This window comes from Nerophis ophidion, linkage group LG07 (assembly GCF_033978795.1).
Source record: "Nerophis ophidion isolate RoL-2023_Sa linkage group LG07, RoL_Noph_v1.0, whole genome shotgun sequence".
In the NCBI taxonomy this organism is placed as follows: Eukaryota; Metazoa; Chordata; class Actinopteri; order Syngnathiformes; family Syngnathidae; genus Nerophis; species Nerophis ophidion.
Genome location: NC_084617.1, coordinates 38644572 through 38663495, shown reverse-complemented (window position 1 = coordinate 38663495; position 18924 = coordinate 38644572). Strand labels below are relative to the sequence as shown.

General features: G+C 40.4%; 1 protein-coding gene across 2 annotated transcripts in view; it reads left to right on the top strand.

The window, feature by feature from the left end:
- The window catches only part of tmem8b (transmembrane protein 8B), a 179284-nt gene extending 174228 nt beyond the window's left edge, over positions 1 to 5056 (top strand). For both annotated transcript variants that reach the window (XM_061906130.1, XM_061906131.1), the window contains exon 13: positions 3659 to 5056. In XM_061906130.1, the coding sequence (XP_061762114.1) occupies positions 3659 to 3994 (336 nt within the window). In that variant the 3' untranslated portion in view covers positions 3995 to 5056. The remainder of the gene's footprint in view (positions 1 to 3658) is intronic.
- The last annotated feature ends 13868 nt before the right edge of the window (positions 5057 to 18924 follow it).

The following is an 18924-nucleotide window of genomic DNA, read 5'->3' as shown; positions in this document are numbered from 1 at the left end:
ACCGCTGAAGCTGCACACTGCTTGGCTTGTCGGTACCTGTCCACTGCCTCCGGAGTCCTATGAGCCAAAAGGACCCGATAGGACTCCTTCTTCAGCTTGACGGCATCCCTCACCGCTGGTGTCCACCAAAGGGTTTTAGGATTGCCTCCCCGACAGGCACCAACTACCTTGCGGCCACAGCTCCAATCAGCCGCCTCGACAATAGAGGTGCAGAACATGGTCCACTCGGACTCAATGTCCATCACCTCACTCGTGACATGTTCAAAGTTCTTCCGGAGGTGGGAATTTAAACTCTCTCAGACAGGAGACTCTACTAGACGTTCCCAGCAGACCCTCACAATGCGTTTAGGTCTGCCAGGTCTGTCAGGCATCCTCCCCCACCATCACAGCCAACTCACCACCAGGTGGTGATTGGTAGAAAGCTCCGCCCCTTTCTTCACCCGAGTGTCCAAAACATGAGGCCGCAAATCCGATGACACAACTATAAAGTCGATCATGGAACTGCGGCCTATGGTGTCCTGGTGCCAAGTGCACATATGGACACCCTTATGTTTGAACATGGTGTTTGTTATGGACAAACTGTGACGAGCACGAGCACGGAGTGTTTTAGCTACTTCTAAATCAATAATCCTGGCTTCCATGGCGAAAAAATAAAGTTTCTTACAGGTAACATTATCACTGCAAGACGAGGAATAGCTAAACATGCTTCACTAGACACCCTAGGAGGATACAATAGCTCACCGCTAACAGCAAGCTAGCTCTCCTTAATGTAAACAAATGCCATGGGTGGATCTACACCTAAAAGTTAAATTTAAAGTACCCATGATTGTCACACACACACTAGGTGCGGCAAAATTATTCTTTGCATTTGACCCATCACCCCTGATCACCCCCTGGGAGGTGAGAGGAGCAGTGGCCGCACCCGGGAATCATTTTTGGTGATTTGATCCCCAATTCCAACCCTTGATGATGAGTGCCAAGCAGGGAGGTAATGGCTCCCATTTTTATTGTCTTTTGTATGACTCGGCTGGGGTTTGAACTCACGACCTACAACATTCATTGTAATGATACCAAGTATAATTGTCTATCTAGTCGATACTACTATGATTACATCGATATTTTTTATCGTCACAAAATCTTTTTTCCTTTTTCAAAAATTAATTATATGCGAGGCTACAGCACCCACCGCGACCCAGAAAGGGACAAGCGGTAGGAAATGGATGGATGGGTGGATGGATTATATGTTTATAAACTCGGGAAATACATCCCTGGACACATGAGAACTTTGAATATAACCAATGTATGATCCTGTAGCTACTTGGTATCTGATTGATACCTAAATTTGTGGTATCATCCAAAACTAATGTAAAGTATCAAACAAGAGAAGAATAAGTGGTTATTACATTTTAACAGAAGTGTAGATAGTACATGTTGAAACAGAAAATAAGCAGATATTAAAAGTAAATGAACAAGTAGAATAATCATTTTTTTGCAGTTTGTCCTGCATAATGTTGACAAAATAGGTTGATAAATGACACAATATGTTACTGTATACCTCAGCAGACTAATCAGGAGCCTTTGTTTACTTACTAATAAAAGACAAACTTGCACTAAGAAACAAATGTTTAATGTACCCTAAGATTTTTTGTTAAAATAAAACCAATAATGCCATTTTTTGTGGTGCCCTTTATTTAGAAAAGTATCAAAGTATCAAAATACATTTTGTACCAGTACCTAAATATTGGTATGGTGACAGCTCTAGCCTAGACTGTCAAGTATGTCTCCACTTGGCTCCACATGAATTATGACTTTATTCCCACTTGGTAATTTCATCACAACTTCCCAGCTACAACTCTCCTCATTATTCTGCTCACTTCCATCCGTCTCCAAAATCCATACCTTCACGTCTTGGGAGGAAAACAAGGCGAGCGATCGACGCTTATGAAGTGGGAATAAAAAGGAAAATGCAGCAATCAAGCATTCTGTAGCTGGCGTTCAGAGAGAAATGAAAAATATGCCAGCTCAGCGTTTTATAGCCTTTTATAGCTTATAAGTGGATGAGAATATTCCGTATTAAAGTTAAAGTGACATTACGACACATCGCAGGAAAACAACAACGCACAAATACCGGAATTAATTAGGTTTAACGGCGGCTGAGGTGCGGCATTGCAACTTGCAACATCCATCAGACCGCCGTGACCACGATCACTTTGTGGACTTGAGAGGCCGCTTAAAGCTCCTCCTGCAGCTTGCATATTTGATGCTCGTTAAATTTACCATGCAGGAGCGTTTCCCATGAAAATAAACCTGAATGTTTTTTTATGATTGCTCCCTCGCTTACTCGGTTTTGCAAAGCTGTTGGACACACATTTACAGCTTGAATAGTCTCTTTGTAGACATTACAATTACTGGCGTCCTAATGCGATACTGATGTCAGATGTCTGTCGGATATCAGCAAAAAAAATAACTATCTGCGCGTTTAAGATGTCCTCCACACTGTAAATTCTAACTAGTTCAGTTTACTTCAAAAAAGTCGGGAAACCGATTGCCTCATTTTTTAAAAGTAAACTTCCAAGCCAAATTCAAGTTAAACAAATAAACAACTAAAAATTAGGTGAACAGATTGTTTTTAAATAATTTTAAAACATTTCAAGTAAGCTTAGGGAATGACTACAAGTAAATTTACTCTTAGAGCTTCATTTATCTTACTAAAGACAATCTATGGTTACTTGTTTAAACTAATGAACTACTAAAAGATAGGTAAACAAATTGTAAGTTTAACAATTTCAAGTAAGCTTAGTGAATGACTACAAGTAAATGTACGTTCAGACCTTCGTTTATCTTACTAACGATAATTTGTGGTTACTTGTTTAAACTAATAAACAACTAAAAGTTAGGTGAACAGATTGTTTTTAAATATTTAAAGAAAATCTATGGTTACTTGTTTAAACTGATAAACAACTAAAAATTAGGTCAACGTATTGTTTTTAAATAATTTCAAAACATTTCAATTAAGTTTAGGCAATCACTACAAGTAAATGTACGCTTTGAGCTTCACTTATCTACTAAAGACAATCTATGGTTGCTTTTTTAAACTAATAAACTACTAAAAGTTAGGTGAACAGATTGTTTTTAAATAATTTAAAGACAATCCATGATTACTTGTTTAAATTAATAAACAACTAAAAGTTAGATGAACAGATTGTTTTTAAGTAAGTTTAAACACTTCAAGTCCCTGCGATGAGGTGGCGACTTGTCCAGGGTGTACGCCGCCTTCCGCCCGATTGTAGCTGAGATAGGCACCAGCGCCCCCCGCGACCCCTTTGGGAATAAGCGGTAGAAAAAGGACGGATGGATAAACACTTCAAGTAAGCTTAGTGAATGAGTACAAGTTAATGTACTCTTAAACCTTCATTTATCTCACTAAAGACAATCTGTGGTTCATTGTTTAAGCTAATAAACAACAACAAAAAATAGGTGAACAGATTGTTTTTAAGTAAGTTTAAAATTTAAAACAGTGTGCGTGACAGGAAGAAAAGCTCTGACACTCTTAGGGGAAAGTTTCTTGGTGTAAATGTCTCCAGCCAAGCATAGAACACAAATATTGTGTGATAATTGTATTGTGGACCAATGAAAAGGTGTCTTTGTGTTCCTTCAGACGGTGCGCACAGTCCGCCGACGGCGATGCTACCCGCCCACCTGGAAGCGCTGGGCCTTCTTCCTCTTCCCGGGCACGGCCATCGCCACATCGGCCGTGGCGCTCTACGCCTTCGTGGAGACGGAGGAGAACTACTTCTACATCCACAGCATCTGGCACATGCTGATCGCCGGCAGTGTTGGTTTTCTGCTGCCGCCTCGCGCCAAGCCCGACGCCAAGGTGACGCCGTTGAAGCGCCGGCGAGGCTGCGGCTACCAGCTGTGCGTCAACGAGCACGAGGAACTGGGCCTGGTAGACCCGGCCATCATCACCATAAACAGCATCTGCACCAGCTGATAGACTCCACCCCCTCACACTCACTCCTGTTACCTTACTGACACTCCATTGCCTTCTTTTACTCGGACGTTCACTCACGGGAAGACAAGCCACGCAACTTGAACAATACTTTGATATCCCCGCTAAGCCACGCCCTCCCCGCTGTTTACACGCCCTTTGACTGGCGTCCAAAAAGATTTACGTTGTGCCGAGGTTAAAGGTTACTTTAGGACGCACGCTGATGTTCTGGAAAAGTGGGCTTGAGAGAACAACTGGCCCTTTGATTGAAGTCCGTCATTACGCGCAGCAAGCCTGAAATGTGGCGCTTTCCTGGCAAATCTCCCATCCTCGTAAGTACGGAGAGAAATTGGCCTCTTTTATGCAACCAAACGAAATGTTTGCAACCAAAACTTGTTTTTGTTTCTTTTTTTTTGATTACAAAGTATATTTGGGGGGTTGGAAATCAATTTTTTTCAATCACATTTTTCTCCGTACTTGTGTTTTAAGAAGAAAACGATTTTCAACACAAAAAATGGAATAGGAATTTAAAAAAAGAAACAAAAACAAGCTATGCTTGCAAATATCCAATTTGTTGGGTTGAATATAATTTTTAAGACAAATATGCAGAGAAATGTGTGTCTTTTATGCAACCAAAACTTGTTTTTGTTTATTATTTGATCCTAGGAGCTATGTTGTCCGGGGGCATAAAGCCCCCTGGTAGGGTTTCCCAAGGCAAACCGGTTCTAGGTGAGGGTTCAGACAAAGAGCAGCTCGAAGACCTTTATGAAGATGAAAAACCATGGACCCAGATTTCCCTCGCCCGGACGCGGGTCACCGGGGCCCCCCTCTGGAGCCAGGCCCGGAGGTGGGGCACGATGGCGAGCGCCTGGTGGCCGGGCCTGTTCCCATGGGGCCCGGCCGGGCACAGCCCGAAGAGGCAACGTGGGTCACCCCTCCAATGGGCTCACCACCCATAGCAGTGGCCATAGAGGTCGGGTGCATTGTGAGCTGGGCGACAGCCGAAGGCAGGGCACTTGGCGGTCCGATCCTCGGCTACAGAAGCTAGTTCTTGGGACGTGGAACGTCACGTCACTGGGGGGGAAAGAGCCTGAGCTAGTGCGCGAAGTCGAGAAATTCCGGCTGGATATAGTCGGACTCACTTCGACGCACAGCAAGGGCTCTGGAACCACTTCTCTCGAGAGGGATTGGACCCTCTTCCACTCTGGCGTTGCCGGCAGTGAGAGGCGACGGGCTGGGGTGGCAATTCTTGTTTCCCCCCGGCTCAAAGCCTGTACGTTGGAGTTCAACCCGGTGGACGAAAGGGTAGCCTCCCTCCGCCTTCGGGTGGGGGGACGGGTCCTGACTGTTGTTTGTGCTTATGCACCAAACAGCAGTTCAGAGTACCCACCCTTTTTGGGAACACTCGAGGGAGTACTGGAAAGTGCTCCCCCGGGTGATTCCCTTGTCCTACTGGGAGACTTCAACGCTCACGTTGGCAACGACAGTGAAACCTGGAGAGGCGTGATTGGGAAGAATGGCCGCCCGGATCTGAACCCGAGTGGTGTTTTGTTATTGGACTTTTGTGCTCGTCACAGTTTGTCGATAACAAACACCATGTTCAAACATAAGGGTGTCCATATGTGCACTTGGCACCAGGACACCCTAGGCCGCAGTTCCATGATCGACTTTGTAGTTGTGTCATCGGATTTGCGGCCTCATGTTTTGGACACTCGGGTGAAGAGAGGGGCGGAGCTTTCTACCGATCACCACCTGGTGGTGAGTTGGCTGCGATGGTGGGGGAGGATGCCGGACAGACCTGGCAGGCCCAAACGCATTGTGAGGGTCTGCTGGGAACGTCTGGCAGAGTCTCCTGTCAGACAAAGTTTCAATTCCCAATTCCGGAAGAACTTTGAACATGTCACGAGGGAGGTGCTGGACATTGAGTCCGAGTGGACCATGTTCCGCACCTCTATTGTCGAGGCGGCAGATCGGAGCTGTGGCCGCAAGGTAGTTGGTGCCTGTCGGGGCGGCAATCCTAAAACCCCTTGGTGGACACCAGCGGTGAGGGATGCCGTCAAGCTAAAGAAGGAGTCCTATCAGATCCTTTTGGCTCATAGGACTCCGGAGGCAGTGGACAGGTACCGACAGGCCAAGCGGTGTGCAGCTTCAGCGGTCGCGGAGGCAAAAACTCGGACATGGGAAGAGTTCGGGGAAGCCATGGAAAACGACTTCCGGACGGCTTCGAAGCGATTCTGGACCACCGTCCGCCGCCTCAGGAAGGGGAAGCAGTGCACTATCAACACCGTGTATGGTGCGGATGGTGTTCCGCTGACCTCGACTGCGGATGTTGAGGATAGGTGGAAGGAATACTTCGAAGACCTCCTCAATCCCACCAACACGTCTTCCTATGAGGAAGCAGTGCCTGGGGAATCTGTGGTGGACTCTCCTATTTCTGGGGCTGAGGTCGCTGAGGTAGTTAAAAAGCTCCTCGGTGGCAAGGCCCCAGGGGTGGACGAGATCCGCCCGGAGTTCCTTAAGGCTCTGGATGCTGTGGGGCTGTCTTGGTTGACAAGACTTTGCAGCATCCCGTGGACATTGGGGGCGGTACCTCTGGATTGGCAGACCGGGGTGGTGGTTCCTCTCTTTAAGAAGGGGGACCGGAGGGTGTGTTCCAACTATCGTGGGATCACACTCCTCAGCCTTCCCGGTAAGGTTTATTCAGGTGTACTGGAGAGGAGGCTACGTCGGATAATCGAACCTCGGATTCAGGAGGAACAGTGTGGTTTTCGTCCTGGTCGTGGAACTGTGGACCAGCTCTATACTCTCGGCAGGGTTCTTGAGGGTGCATGGGAGTTTGCCCAACCAGTCTACATGTGCTTTGTGGACTTGGAGAAGGCATTCGACCGTGTCCCTCGGGAAGTCCTGTGGGGAGTGCTCAGAGAGTATGGGGTATCGGACTGTCTTATTGTGGCGGTCTGTTCCCTGTACGATCAGTGCCAGAGCTTGGTTCGCATTGCCGGCAGTAAGTCGAACACATTTCCAGTGAGGGTTGGACTCCGCCAAGGCTGTCCTTTGTCACCGATTCTGTTCATAACTTTTATGGACAGAATTTCTAGGCGCAGTCAAGGCGTTGAGGGGTTCCGGTTTGGTAACCGCAGGAATAGGTCTCTGCTTTTTGCAGATGATGTGGTCCTGATGGCTTCATCTGACCGGGATCTTCAGCTCTCGCTGGATCGGTTCGCAGCCGAGTGTGAAGCGACCGGAATGAGAATCAGCACCTCCAAGTCCGAGTCCATGGTTCTCGCCCGGAAAAGGGTGGAGTGCCATCTCCGGGTTGGGGAGGAGACCCTGCCCCAAGTGGAGGAGTTCAAGTACCTAGGAGTCTTGTTCACGAGTGAGGGAAGAGTGGATCGTGAGATCGACAGGCGGATCGGTGCGGCGTATTCAGTAATGCGGACGTTGTACCGATCCGTTGTGGTGAAGAAGGAGCTGAGCCGGAAGGCAAAGCTCTCAATTTACCGGTCGATCTACGTTCCCATCCTCACCTATGGTCATGAGCTTTGGGTCATGACCGAAAGGATAAGATCACGGGTACAAGCGGCCGAAATGAGTTTCCTCCGCCGTGTGGCGGGGCTCTCCCTTAGAGATAGGGTGAGAAGCTCTGCCATCCGGGAGGAACTCAAAGTAAAGCTGCTGCTCCTCCACATCGAGAGGAGCCAGATGAGGTGGTTCGGGCATCTGGTCAGGATGCCACCCGAACGCCTCCCTAGGGAGGTGTTTAGGGCACGTCCAACCGGTAGGAGGCCACGGGGAAGACCCAGGACACGTTGGGAAGACTATGTCTCCCGGCTGGCCTGGGAACGCCTGGGGATCCCCCGGGAAGAGCTAGACGAAGTGGCTGGGGAGAGGGAAGTCTGGGTTTCCCTGCTTAGGCTGTTGCCCCCGCGACCCGACCTCGGATAAGCGGAAGATGATGGATGGATGGATTTTTCATTACAAAGTATATTTGAGGGGTTTAAAATCTTTTTTTTTTTTTTAATCACATTTTTCTCCACATTTGTGTTTTAAGAAGAAACACATTTTCAACACAAACAATGGATTTGCAATCAAAAAAATAAACCAAAACAAGCTTTGGCTGCAAATATTCAATTTGTTGCATTGAATATAAGTTTTAAAACAATTATGGAGAGAAATGTGGGTCTTTTATGCAACCAAACAAAATGTTTGCAACCAAAACTTCCATCCATCCATTTTCTACCACTTGTCCCTTTTAGGGTCGCGGGGGGTCACTGGACCCTATCTCAGCTGCATTCGGGTGGAAGGCGGGCTACACCCTAGACAAGCCGCCACCTCATCCCAGGCAGCCAAAACATGTTTTTGTTTCTTATTTTTTAGTACAAAGTATTTTTGGGGGGTTAAATATATTTTTTAAGACACATATGGAGAGAAATCTGTGTCTTAATTGTATTTATTTTTTTAAAGTAAACCCCAAAATATTGAATTTTGCAACCAAAACTTGCAGTTTTTGGCTTTATATATATATATATATATATATATATATATATATATATATATATATATATATATATATATATATATATATATATATGCATATGTATATGTGTATATATATATACATATATATATGTATATAATTTTTGGGGCTTTTTTTGTTTTGTGAAGAAACACATTTTTCCATGCAAGTCGTAAAAAAGATTAATATTTTTACCACAACATATTGATTTACAAAAAAAAAAAAATATAATTGGGGGGTTAAATGTCATCCATCCATCCATTTTCTATCGCTTATTCCCTTTTGGGGTCACGGGGGGCGCTGGCCCCTATCTCAGCTACAATCGGGCGGAGGGCGGAATACACCCTGGACAAGTCGCACTTCATCACAGGGCCAACACAGATTCAATTTAAAGACCAGTATGGAGAGAATTGTGTCTAATTTATCTTTTTAAAGTAAACCCCAAACAAATTTGGAACCAATTTTTTTTTTTTAATTTCAAATCCATTTTTTGGAGTCGATTTTTATTAATTTATTCATTTTTCAAAGACATTTTTTTTTCCTTACGTGTGTCTTAAAAATATTTTCAACCCCCCCAAAAAGGAATTGTGATAAAAAAAAATTGAAAAAAACAACACAATTTTGGTTGCAAATATCAATCTATTTGGTGTAGAAAGATTATACCCTGAAGAATAGATATTTGCATACAAGACTTTTATTTTTATTTTTATTGCAAATCAAGGCTTTTTTTTTTTTTTTAACGAAACACATTTTTTCATACATATCGTAAAAAAATAAAAAACATTTCAAAACCAAAAATGGATTTGCAATTAAAAAAAAGGAACAAAAACAAGTTTTGGTTGCAAATATCCAATTTTTTGGGTTAAATGTGGAGAGAAATTTGCCTCTTTCATGCAAGCAAACAAAATGTTTGCAACCAAAACTTGTTTTTATTTCTTATATTTGATTGCAAAGTAATTTGGGGGGTTGAAAGTCTTTTTTTTTTTTTTTCCATACTTGTGTCTTAAGAAAATACACATACAAAGATTTTCAACGCAAAAAAAGGATTTGCAATTTAAAAAAAGTAATAAAAACAAGCTTTGATTGCAAATATCGATATTTTAAAAAGTAGACCCCCCAAAAATTTGCAACTATTTTTTTTTCATTTCAAATGCATTGTTGGGAGTTTATTCTAATTTATTTATTCATTATTCAAAGTAAGATTTTTTTCTCCTTACGCTTTCCTACCTTTTTTTTTTTAAGAAACTCACAGCACTTTGACACAATTTCCACATCCACCCATACACACACACACACATTCACACTCTGATGATGGGAGCTGCCATGCAAGGCACTAACCAGGACCCATCAGGAGCAAGGGTGAAGTGTCTTGCCCAAGGACACAATGGACGTGACGAGGATGGTAGAAGGTGGGGATTGAACCAGTAACCCTCAGATTGCTGGCATGGCCACTCTCCCAACTACGCCACGCCGTCCCCACCTGTCTTAAAAAATATTTTCAACCCCCCCAAAATAGAATTGCAATATAACAAAGACAAAAAAAGTTTTGGTTTTGCAAATCTATTTTTGGGGGGTTGAAAATCTTTGAACATTTTCAACCCCCCAAAATGGATTTGCAATAGAAAAACAAAAAAAGAAAACAAGTTTTGTATGTGTAATCTTTTTTTTAAAGTATAGATAGAAACGTTTATCTCTATACTTGTACTTCCAAATATATTGAAAAAAAATGTATAGGGATAAATGGGGTTGTTTTTGTTTTTTGTTTTTAGAAACAGGCACACATTTTTCTCTATAATGTGTTCAAAAAAAGAAAAAACAAGATTGTGTTGCAAAAATCCATTGTTTTGTGTTGCATATATTTTTGAAACACCTGACTTTAACCATTTTCTACCTGACTGATGAATAGGGCTCTTTTGATGAATTAGACAAAATGATGGCACCAAATGTTCTAACCTGAAGCCCATTTTCTCAGAGAAAGATTTTTATTCATATTTCAATAAAAAATAATAGCAAAAGTGGCAAAGGTCCAAGTTAAAATCACAAAATTTTAAATCCACTTTGTAAAAATCAAGATCCTCATTGCTAGTGGCAGGGATACATTGGCTAAGTGAGTGTGTGGCACACTCACTGGCTGTACCGACACTGCAATAATACTGTTTGTGTTTTATCATGGCGCCATTATGCTGGGTTGAAAATAGACACGATATTAGAAATAGTTCCAAATATAGTAGGGGTGTTTTCCCCAAATGAAGAGCTGTGCAGAAAGAAAAAATGAAACATGAAACTCTGGTTAATGAACTAAAACGTTGACGTTAGTATTTGGCGTTTTAAGATGAAAACCACATTTAGGATTGTCCCTTTTCCTTAGAATATCAAACACCACCCAGCAGCTGTATCAGTCATGTTTTCTCTCTTAAAGCGACACACGTCCTGGTATCAAGGCACACAGTATCACACTGCATTCGTGCTCCAGTATCGTTTGACCCTACACCACTTAACACTTCTAAAGTCAGGTCAAAGGTCATACCGAGATTCTTGCTGTTTTCAGAGGTAACTGACAAGAGGTGGCTGGGGTCAAAGGTCAGATGAAAACCTCTTCCAGGCTTACATCATAAAGCAAGAAGACTATTGTTTTTGTTTTGTGTTTTTTGTTACTAGATCACTGACAGCAATGACAGAGGCAGCTAAGTTCAAAGGTCAAGTCAGTGCAACTCTTCTTGTTTCCAGCTCTTTTTTTTTTCAAGTCTTTCAGGGATCATTTTTCTACGCCAGTCCTATTGATTTTGAATTTCATATTTTTCGTTGTATTATTATTAAATTTTTTATTTTTTATTTTTTATTTTAAAAAGTACATATTTTGAATTAGATTTTTTTAAATAATCATTTATTCATTTGCTAGGTAAAATATATTACAGATTTTTAAAATTATTATTACCATAATTTATCTTAGAAAAAAAAAAAAAAGATTTTGAATGCGATGCTCGCCTCCTCCTAACGGCGACCCGGCGTTGGCTTGGCGGGGACATCCCCACTGAGGTCACTTTGTAAGTTAGCATCCATCACGAATTACTGTGTATATGTACTGTACAGTAGAAGTATTTCTTATGGCGTACTTTATACACACGCCTGTTTGTCAATATGCATCGAACATGGAGGCTGCTATTGGACGCTGACTGTGAAGCGGCTTTTTTTATTATTTATCCAAAACTTTGTTTACACTTCCAGTGCAGCACAGGTTTTCAAAGTGAAATTAAGTAAATAGTGCCATCACTTCATAACAACACTGCATTGTTGTGACCATTTTCTACTGCTTGTCCCTTTTGGGTTCGCGAGAGGTGCTGGAGTCTATCTCAGCTGCTTATTTATTTATATAACAAGGTTGTTGTTACTATTAACGAGCAATAGGGAGCGATGGTGTTCATAACACCACATCAAATTGGGCACTCATGCAGGTACCAAGTGTACCATTTCTAGGGGCGACCCGATCCCAGCAACACTCCGATGATGTCCTTAGATCTGAAAACTCCGATTTCCATCGAAATTACGACTTGTACCAAATAAAATACAGTCGTTCCTCGCCACAAAAAAATAGTTATATGAAACAAAATTATCAAAACTAAGGTAGTATGAGCCAATAGAGGAGACCCAACTCATTGGAGCGTGCTTGTTAGTATCGGGGCCCCTGATTGGCTCAGCTTCAGTTAGCATTACTATATTGGATCAAAAGAGTGTAAAGATGACTATAGAGTGTTGTTGCATGTCTAGAGCAGGGGTGTCCAAAACTTTTCACTGGGGTCGCATTAGGCTAAAAAGGTTTGGCCTGGGTCGAAAGCCGACTGCACGCATATATATATGTATATAAATATATATATATAGATGGATAGATATGTATATACATATATATATATATATATATATATATATATATATATATATATATACATACATATCTATATATATATGTATGTATGTATGTATATATATATATGTATATACATGTCTATCTATATATGTATATATATATATATATATATATATATATATATATATAGATGTATATATATGTATATATATATATATATATATATATATATATAGATGTATATATATGTATATATATATATATATGTATATATATTTTTATATATATATATATACATATACAGTATATACATCTATATATATACATACACGTGTGTGTGTTTACATGTATAATAATCTAATGTCTATCTCATTAATAATTACTTTAAATTTCCACTCCTATCTTGTTTACTTCCGTGACGACCTCTTTAAAGCTTTGAAATCACTCAGAAATATCAAACAGCTAAACGTTAAATATGTATAAGTGTGGAGAGAGTGTTTTGCATTTTTCCCATCATGCCTTGCAATGGATTTAATTGGGTGTAGTTTTGTAAAAGTTTTTTATTGCAATGAGATGTTTTTGTTTCGTTTTTGTTTATACTGTAACATCCACAAAGTTCAGTGAGCAGGTTATGTTGTGTGTGACCATGTGTGTTGACCTTTTGTGCTGGTTGATGAGGAAATATTTGTTTGAATTGGGTCATATAAGTGAATGCTGTGCATGTGATGTAAAGCAAGTGGTTACCACATTGACCACAAGCTGGTGATCATTTGCCACCTGACAGATCCCTGGGTATTTAGACCTGATGTAAATACACCTGCATGGCCAGGTGTATTGAAACTGAACTTGTGCCATAGTCCCGCGCGTCACATTGAATATGCATCTGGGGGGCGGGGTTTGGACACCCCTGGCCCAGAGGTTTCCCATAATGTTGCAAAATATATTTCTGAGGTCATTACTAATTTGTCATGCAATCGCTCTAAACATTTTTAATTTATAGTTAATAATTGTACTTTGTGGAAATTCATTTATTACGGCGGGTACCAAATAACTGCAAAAAATGAGGGCTAACTGTAATTTATTTTAGTGGACCTCTGATACTTCCTTGCAGCGGGTAGATTCACATTCACTGACACACACACACACACATATATATATATATATATATATATATATATATATATATGCTGCCACTCACACTCTCTCCTGCAGAATTCAACTGGGTGCCATGTGATTGTTTTTGTTTCATTTGAAGGATTTGCACCGAGACACAAAAATGTTCATCTACCCTTTCATATAAAAAAAAAAAAGATTGGAAATGTTTCCTTTTCACATGAATGTTTTGAAGTAAAGTGGGCATGGCCAAGAGGATTTCACACCTCAAATGTGGGGATTTTTAAGCCCCTTTTTTGACAGGAATTGTGTGTCGCCACATTCATAAACAATAAATGTTTTCTTTCTATGCTGCTTTTTTCCTTCTACCAACCTTTTAAAGACTAGCTTTTCACAATCTTTGGTCCTAATGGAAGCTTCTGGACGCAGGAGTCGGGTGAAAGCTGTCAGCGACATCCTGGCATGAAGCCAGCAAGCGAAGAATCATTCTGAACAGCACAACAAGACTTCTCCTGATGGAAGAAAAAGCAGCTTTATGATTGGGATTTTACAAAGGTAAATTACATATACTGTGTATATATATATATATATATATATATATATATATATATATATACGTACATACGATTATATACATACATGATTGTGTGTGTGTTTTGCAAAAATCTGTGAAGTCCATATTGAAAATTGCATTGTTTATTATATATATCTATATATATATATATATATATATATATATATATATATATATATATATATACACATATATTTATATATATATGTATATATATACATACATACATACATACACACACACACACATATATATATATATATATATATATATATATATATATATATATATATATATATATATATATATATATATATATATATATACATATATACATTTTCTACAGCTTGTCCTTTTTGGTGTCACGGGGGGTGCTGGAGCCTATCACAGCTGCATTCGGGATCCTCACACTTTGATTGCATCATCATCTACCATGAATTGATTAACGTGGCCCCCCGAGACCCCAAAAGGAATAAGCGGTAGAAAATGGATGAATGGATGGATGGACGGACCCCGACTTAAACAAGTTGAAAAACTTACTCGAGTGTTACAATTTAGTGGTCAATAGTACGGGAAATGTACTGTACGGTGCAATCTACTAATAAAAGTTTCAATCATTTAAATCAATTGATTAATCGATAAACGATTATAAAAAAACTCACCATTTGTTACAAGTGTATCAGATCATGCCAAATATTTTTATATATTTGTGGGCCCGGACTTGACATTTCAAAATTAATTCAATGTCGCCACGAGAATCGATGGAGAAGACGGCGGGAAAAAGTCTCAAGAAGCCATTTTTGTTGGTCTATTTCTGGTGGAGGCCACGCCTTGTTGAAGTTTGTCTAAACTTTTAAATCACTAATTTACCTTTTCTCAAAAATTTTGCAACTTACTGGTTTTTCAAACTGTGTGACTAGACACGTTTTGATATTTATTTACAATTATCGAAGGTGTTTTTCTCCGCCGTCTTTGTGGGCGCGGCCAAAGAGGAATGGCGTCCATCAGCCCAGGTGTGCAGATGACGTCCTGATGGCAGCGACACAGCTGAGGAGGAGGAGATGGTGTGCCGGCGGACAGCAGGTAGGACGTGACATGTTTAAGTCGCCTTGCGTGGGAACAAAACAGTTGTTGTGTTCCTTCAAAGTCGAGCTTTAGTTCACTGCATTGTGAAGACAGTCAGTTTATTAGGGACACCTCCACCATATCCGCCTTTCATCCCCTTCTTCTTTTTCTTTTGTTTAATGGCGGTTGGCAAGCAACCTCCTGGTGTGCATTACCGCCACCTACTGTAATTGAGTGTGGACCGAGGTGGATCCCTACTCTGTATTGTTTTATTTAACCCAGTGTTTTTTAAATATGTGTATATTGCTTTATATCCTATGTATTCTGAATGCAATCTTAATATATCTTCCACTGCTAACCTAATATTTTCTTTTGCTAACTTACTTTCCAGTATTTCTCTTTCTCTATTGTATTTTCTACAATGTCTTAAAACAAGTTAAACATTTTCTATCTGATGGCAAAAATCACACTGCCCTGTAGTATGTTTTCCTATCAATTTTAGTGGACTATTTAGATATGTATGTCCTAATCTCGTTCTAGTAATAATGTCTTCTTCTTTCCTATTTCTACCCCCTCCTCTCATTACACCTACTCTCCTCTGGACTTTGTAATACTCTCTACCTTTTCTTTCCTTATTCCAATTATCCTCCCACTTTTTATTGTGTTGTATCTTAATTATGCTCTTCAATTCTTCTTTACTGTGCTTAATCTCCATGTTTACTTCTGTTTTATTGCTTGCTTGTTTTGCGTATCTATCAGCTAATTCATTCCCTACAACTCCTACTTAAGCATGAACCCAGAGAAATGTTACCACACCTCCCGCTTTATTTATCCTGTAGATTGCCTGAACTATGTCATAAACTAAATCTTGTCTTGTTTCTGAAGCTATGTTTCTTATGCTCATCACTGCACTGCTGGAGTCCGAGCACACGACTACTTTCCTTGCTTTATTTTCCTCTTTCCCGTTAGCTGCCATATAAATTGCTACCAATTCCCCCGTAAAAACAGATAGTTTATCACTGATTCTTTTATTTAACACTATGTTTACTTGTAGGACAACTGCTACAGCTCCTACCTTACTATTTATAGTTTTTGATGCATCTGTATGTATCATGAAGTTGTCAAAAACATTTCCTCAATCTATTGTTCTATCAGGTAACTATTTCAATTTATATTCTTCAGTAATTGCATGTTTACCTTCGGGTTGTCAGACATCCACGGCGGTATTGCAGGAATCGGTACTGTAGGGCTAACTTTAATATTGTCAATTTGAGTTTTGTTACATATGTCTCCTATTATCCACCCAAAACTTATTTTTTTCTTCTCTTTTTCTTGGCAGTTTAGTAGCACTTGACGGGTTGGATGTCCTTGCTTGGATCCTTTTAAGTTTGCCCAATAAACTGCTGAGAGTTGATCTCTCGTCATGTCCAAAGGTTTTTCATTCATTTCTATTTGTAATGCTGCCACTGGAGTTGATTTAGTAGCTCCACAACATAACCTTGGCTTCACGGTGGCAGAGGGGTTAGTGCGTCTGCCTCACAATACGAAGTTCCTGCAGTCCTGGGTTCAAATCCAGGCTCGGGATCTTTCTGTGTGGAGTTTGCATGTTCTCCCCGTGAATGTGTGGGTTCCCTCCGGGTACTCCGGCTTCCTCCCATCTCCAAAGACATGCACCTGGGGATAGGTTGATTGGCAACACTAAATTGGCCCTAGTGTGTGAATGTGAGTGTGAATGTTGTCTGTCTATCTGTGTTGGCCCTGGGATGAGGTGGCGACTTGTCCAGGGTGTACCCTGCCTTCCGCCCGATTGTAGCTGAGATAGGCGCCAGCGCCCCCCGCGACCCCAAAAGGGAATAAGCGGTAGAAAATGGATGGATGGACAACATAACCTTAAAGCCTGCGACTGGATCCTGCCTATTTTCCCAAGTAGTGTTTTTGAAGCAGATTGATAAATAATGCACCCGTAATCAAAAACAGATCGAGTTAAAGTGATATATATTGTTTTCAATGTCAACCTATCAGCCCCTCAATCTTTACCCCTCAAAGCCCTCATTATGTTTAACACCTTTTTACTTTTCTCCACTATTTTGCTGATGTGGGTTGACCAGTTAATATTTTTATCAAACCATATTCCTAAATATTTAAATACTTGTACCTCTTCTATATTTTCTCCATAGAGTTTTATTTGGAACTTGTTTTGTACTTTCCTCTTTGTAAAATGTATGACTTTTGTCTTTCCAACAGAGAATCTTAAACCCCAAGCCGTTCCCCAGTCTTGAACATTTTTTACTGCTTTTTGAATCTTCTTTTCTATATGATTTGTATTTCTACCTCTCTTCCACATCACTCCATCATCAGCAAACAAAGCCACCTCCACTAACCCTTCCACTTCACTAAAAACTTCATTTATCATGATGGAAAATAGTACTGGACTTATTATACTCCCTTGCAGGGTCCCATTTTCAACTTCATAATCTCTGCTATATTCATTCTCTATTTTTACTAATAATGTTCTACTTGTTAAAAAGTCTTTTATCCATCTGTACATTCTTCCTCTAATCCCAATCTTATTTAGTTTCATGAGCAACCCCTTTTTCTACAACATATCATACGCTTTCTCTATGTGCAAAAATACTGCTATTATACTTTATTTATTTATTTGTCCCTTTCTAATTTCCTCTTGCTTTGCGAAAACACTTTGGTAGCTTTTTATTATTTCTTTTGACTCTAAATAATGTACCAGTCTTTCATTAATCAGTTTTTCCATTACTTTGCCCAAATTTGAGGTCTATAATTTCCAGCCTCTTCCGGGTCTTTCCCTGGCTTGCATATTGGAATTATTACAGCTGTTTTCCACTCAGTTGGTAATTTTCCTTCTTCATATATCCGGTTATAACATTTCAAGACCACTTCTTTGCTGATGCTACCTAAGTTTTTGATAATTTTATAACTCACCAGGGGTTTCCCTGGCGTCATATTTGTAACCTTTTTTAAAATTCGAACCATTTCATCCAAAGAAAATGTCATATCCATAGTGTTGGTAAAGCTATTATCGTTGTCTTCAATCATTTCCCCCAAATTTAAACTAATTGTTTCTTCTCTCTTTTGTTTGTCTACATTTCTCAAATTATCATTACTGTGCACTTTAACAATTTTTTTTGCCACACACCGTGTTCCAACCTAATCACATGATTTTAATGTTCTTTTCTGATCCCTGACATTTTTTTGATCATTCCCCACACTTGGCTTAAAGGCCTACAGAAACCCACTACTACCCACCACGCAGTCTGATAGTTTATATATCAATGATGAAATATTAACATTGCAACACATGCCAATACGGCCTTTTTAGTTTACTAAATTGCAATTTAAAATTTCCTGGGAGTTTCGTCTTGAAAACGTTGTGTAATGATGACGTGTACCCAAGACGTCACGGGTTTTTAGGAAGTATGGGTGCTACTCACACACACAGCTAAATGTCGTCTGCTTTAACGGCATAATTACACAGTATTTTGGAGAACTGTGTTGCTGAATCTTTTGCAGTTTGTTCAATTAATATTGGAGAAGTCAAAGTAGCAAGATGGAGTTGGGAAGCTTTAGCCTTTAACCCAGGGGTCACCAACCCTTTTGAAACCAAGAGCTACTTCTTGGGTACTGATTAATGCGAAGGGCTAACAGTTTGATACACACTTAAATAAATGCCAGAAATGGCCAATTTGTCCAACTAATTTATGATGTCTCAGGTGTGATTCACTACATTAGGGCCCCACAGCACACTGGATTCTAGTCCATTGAAATACCAC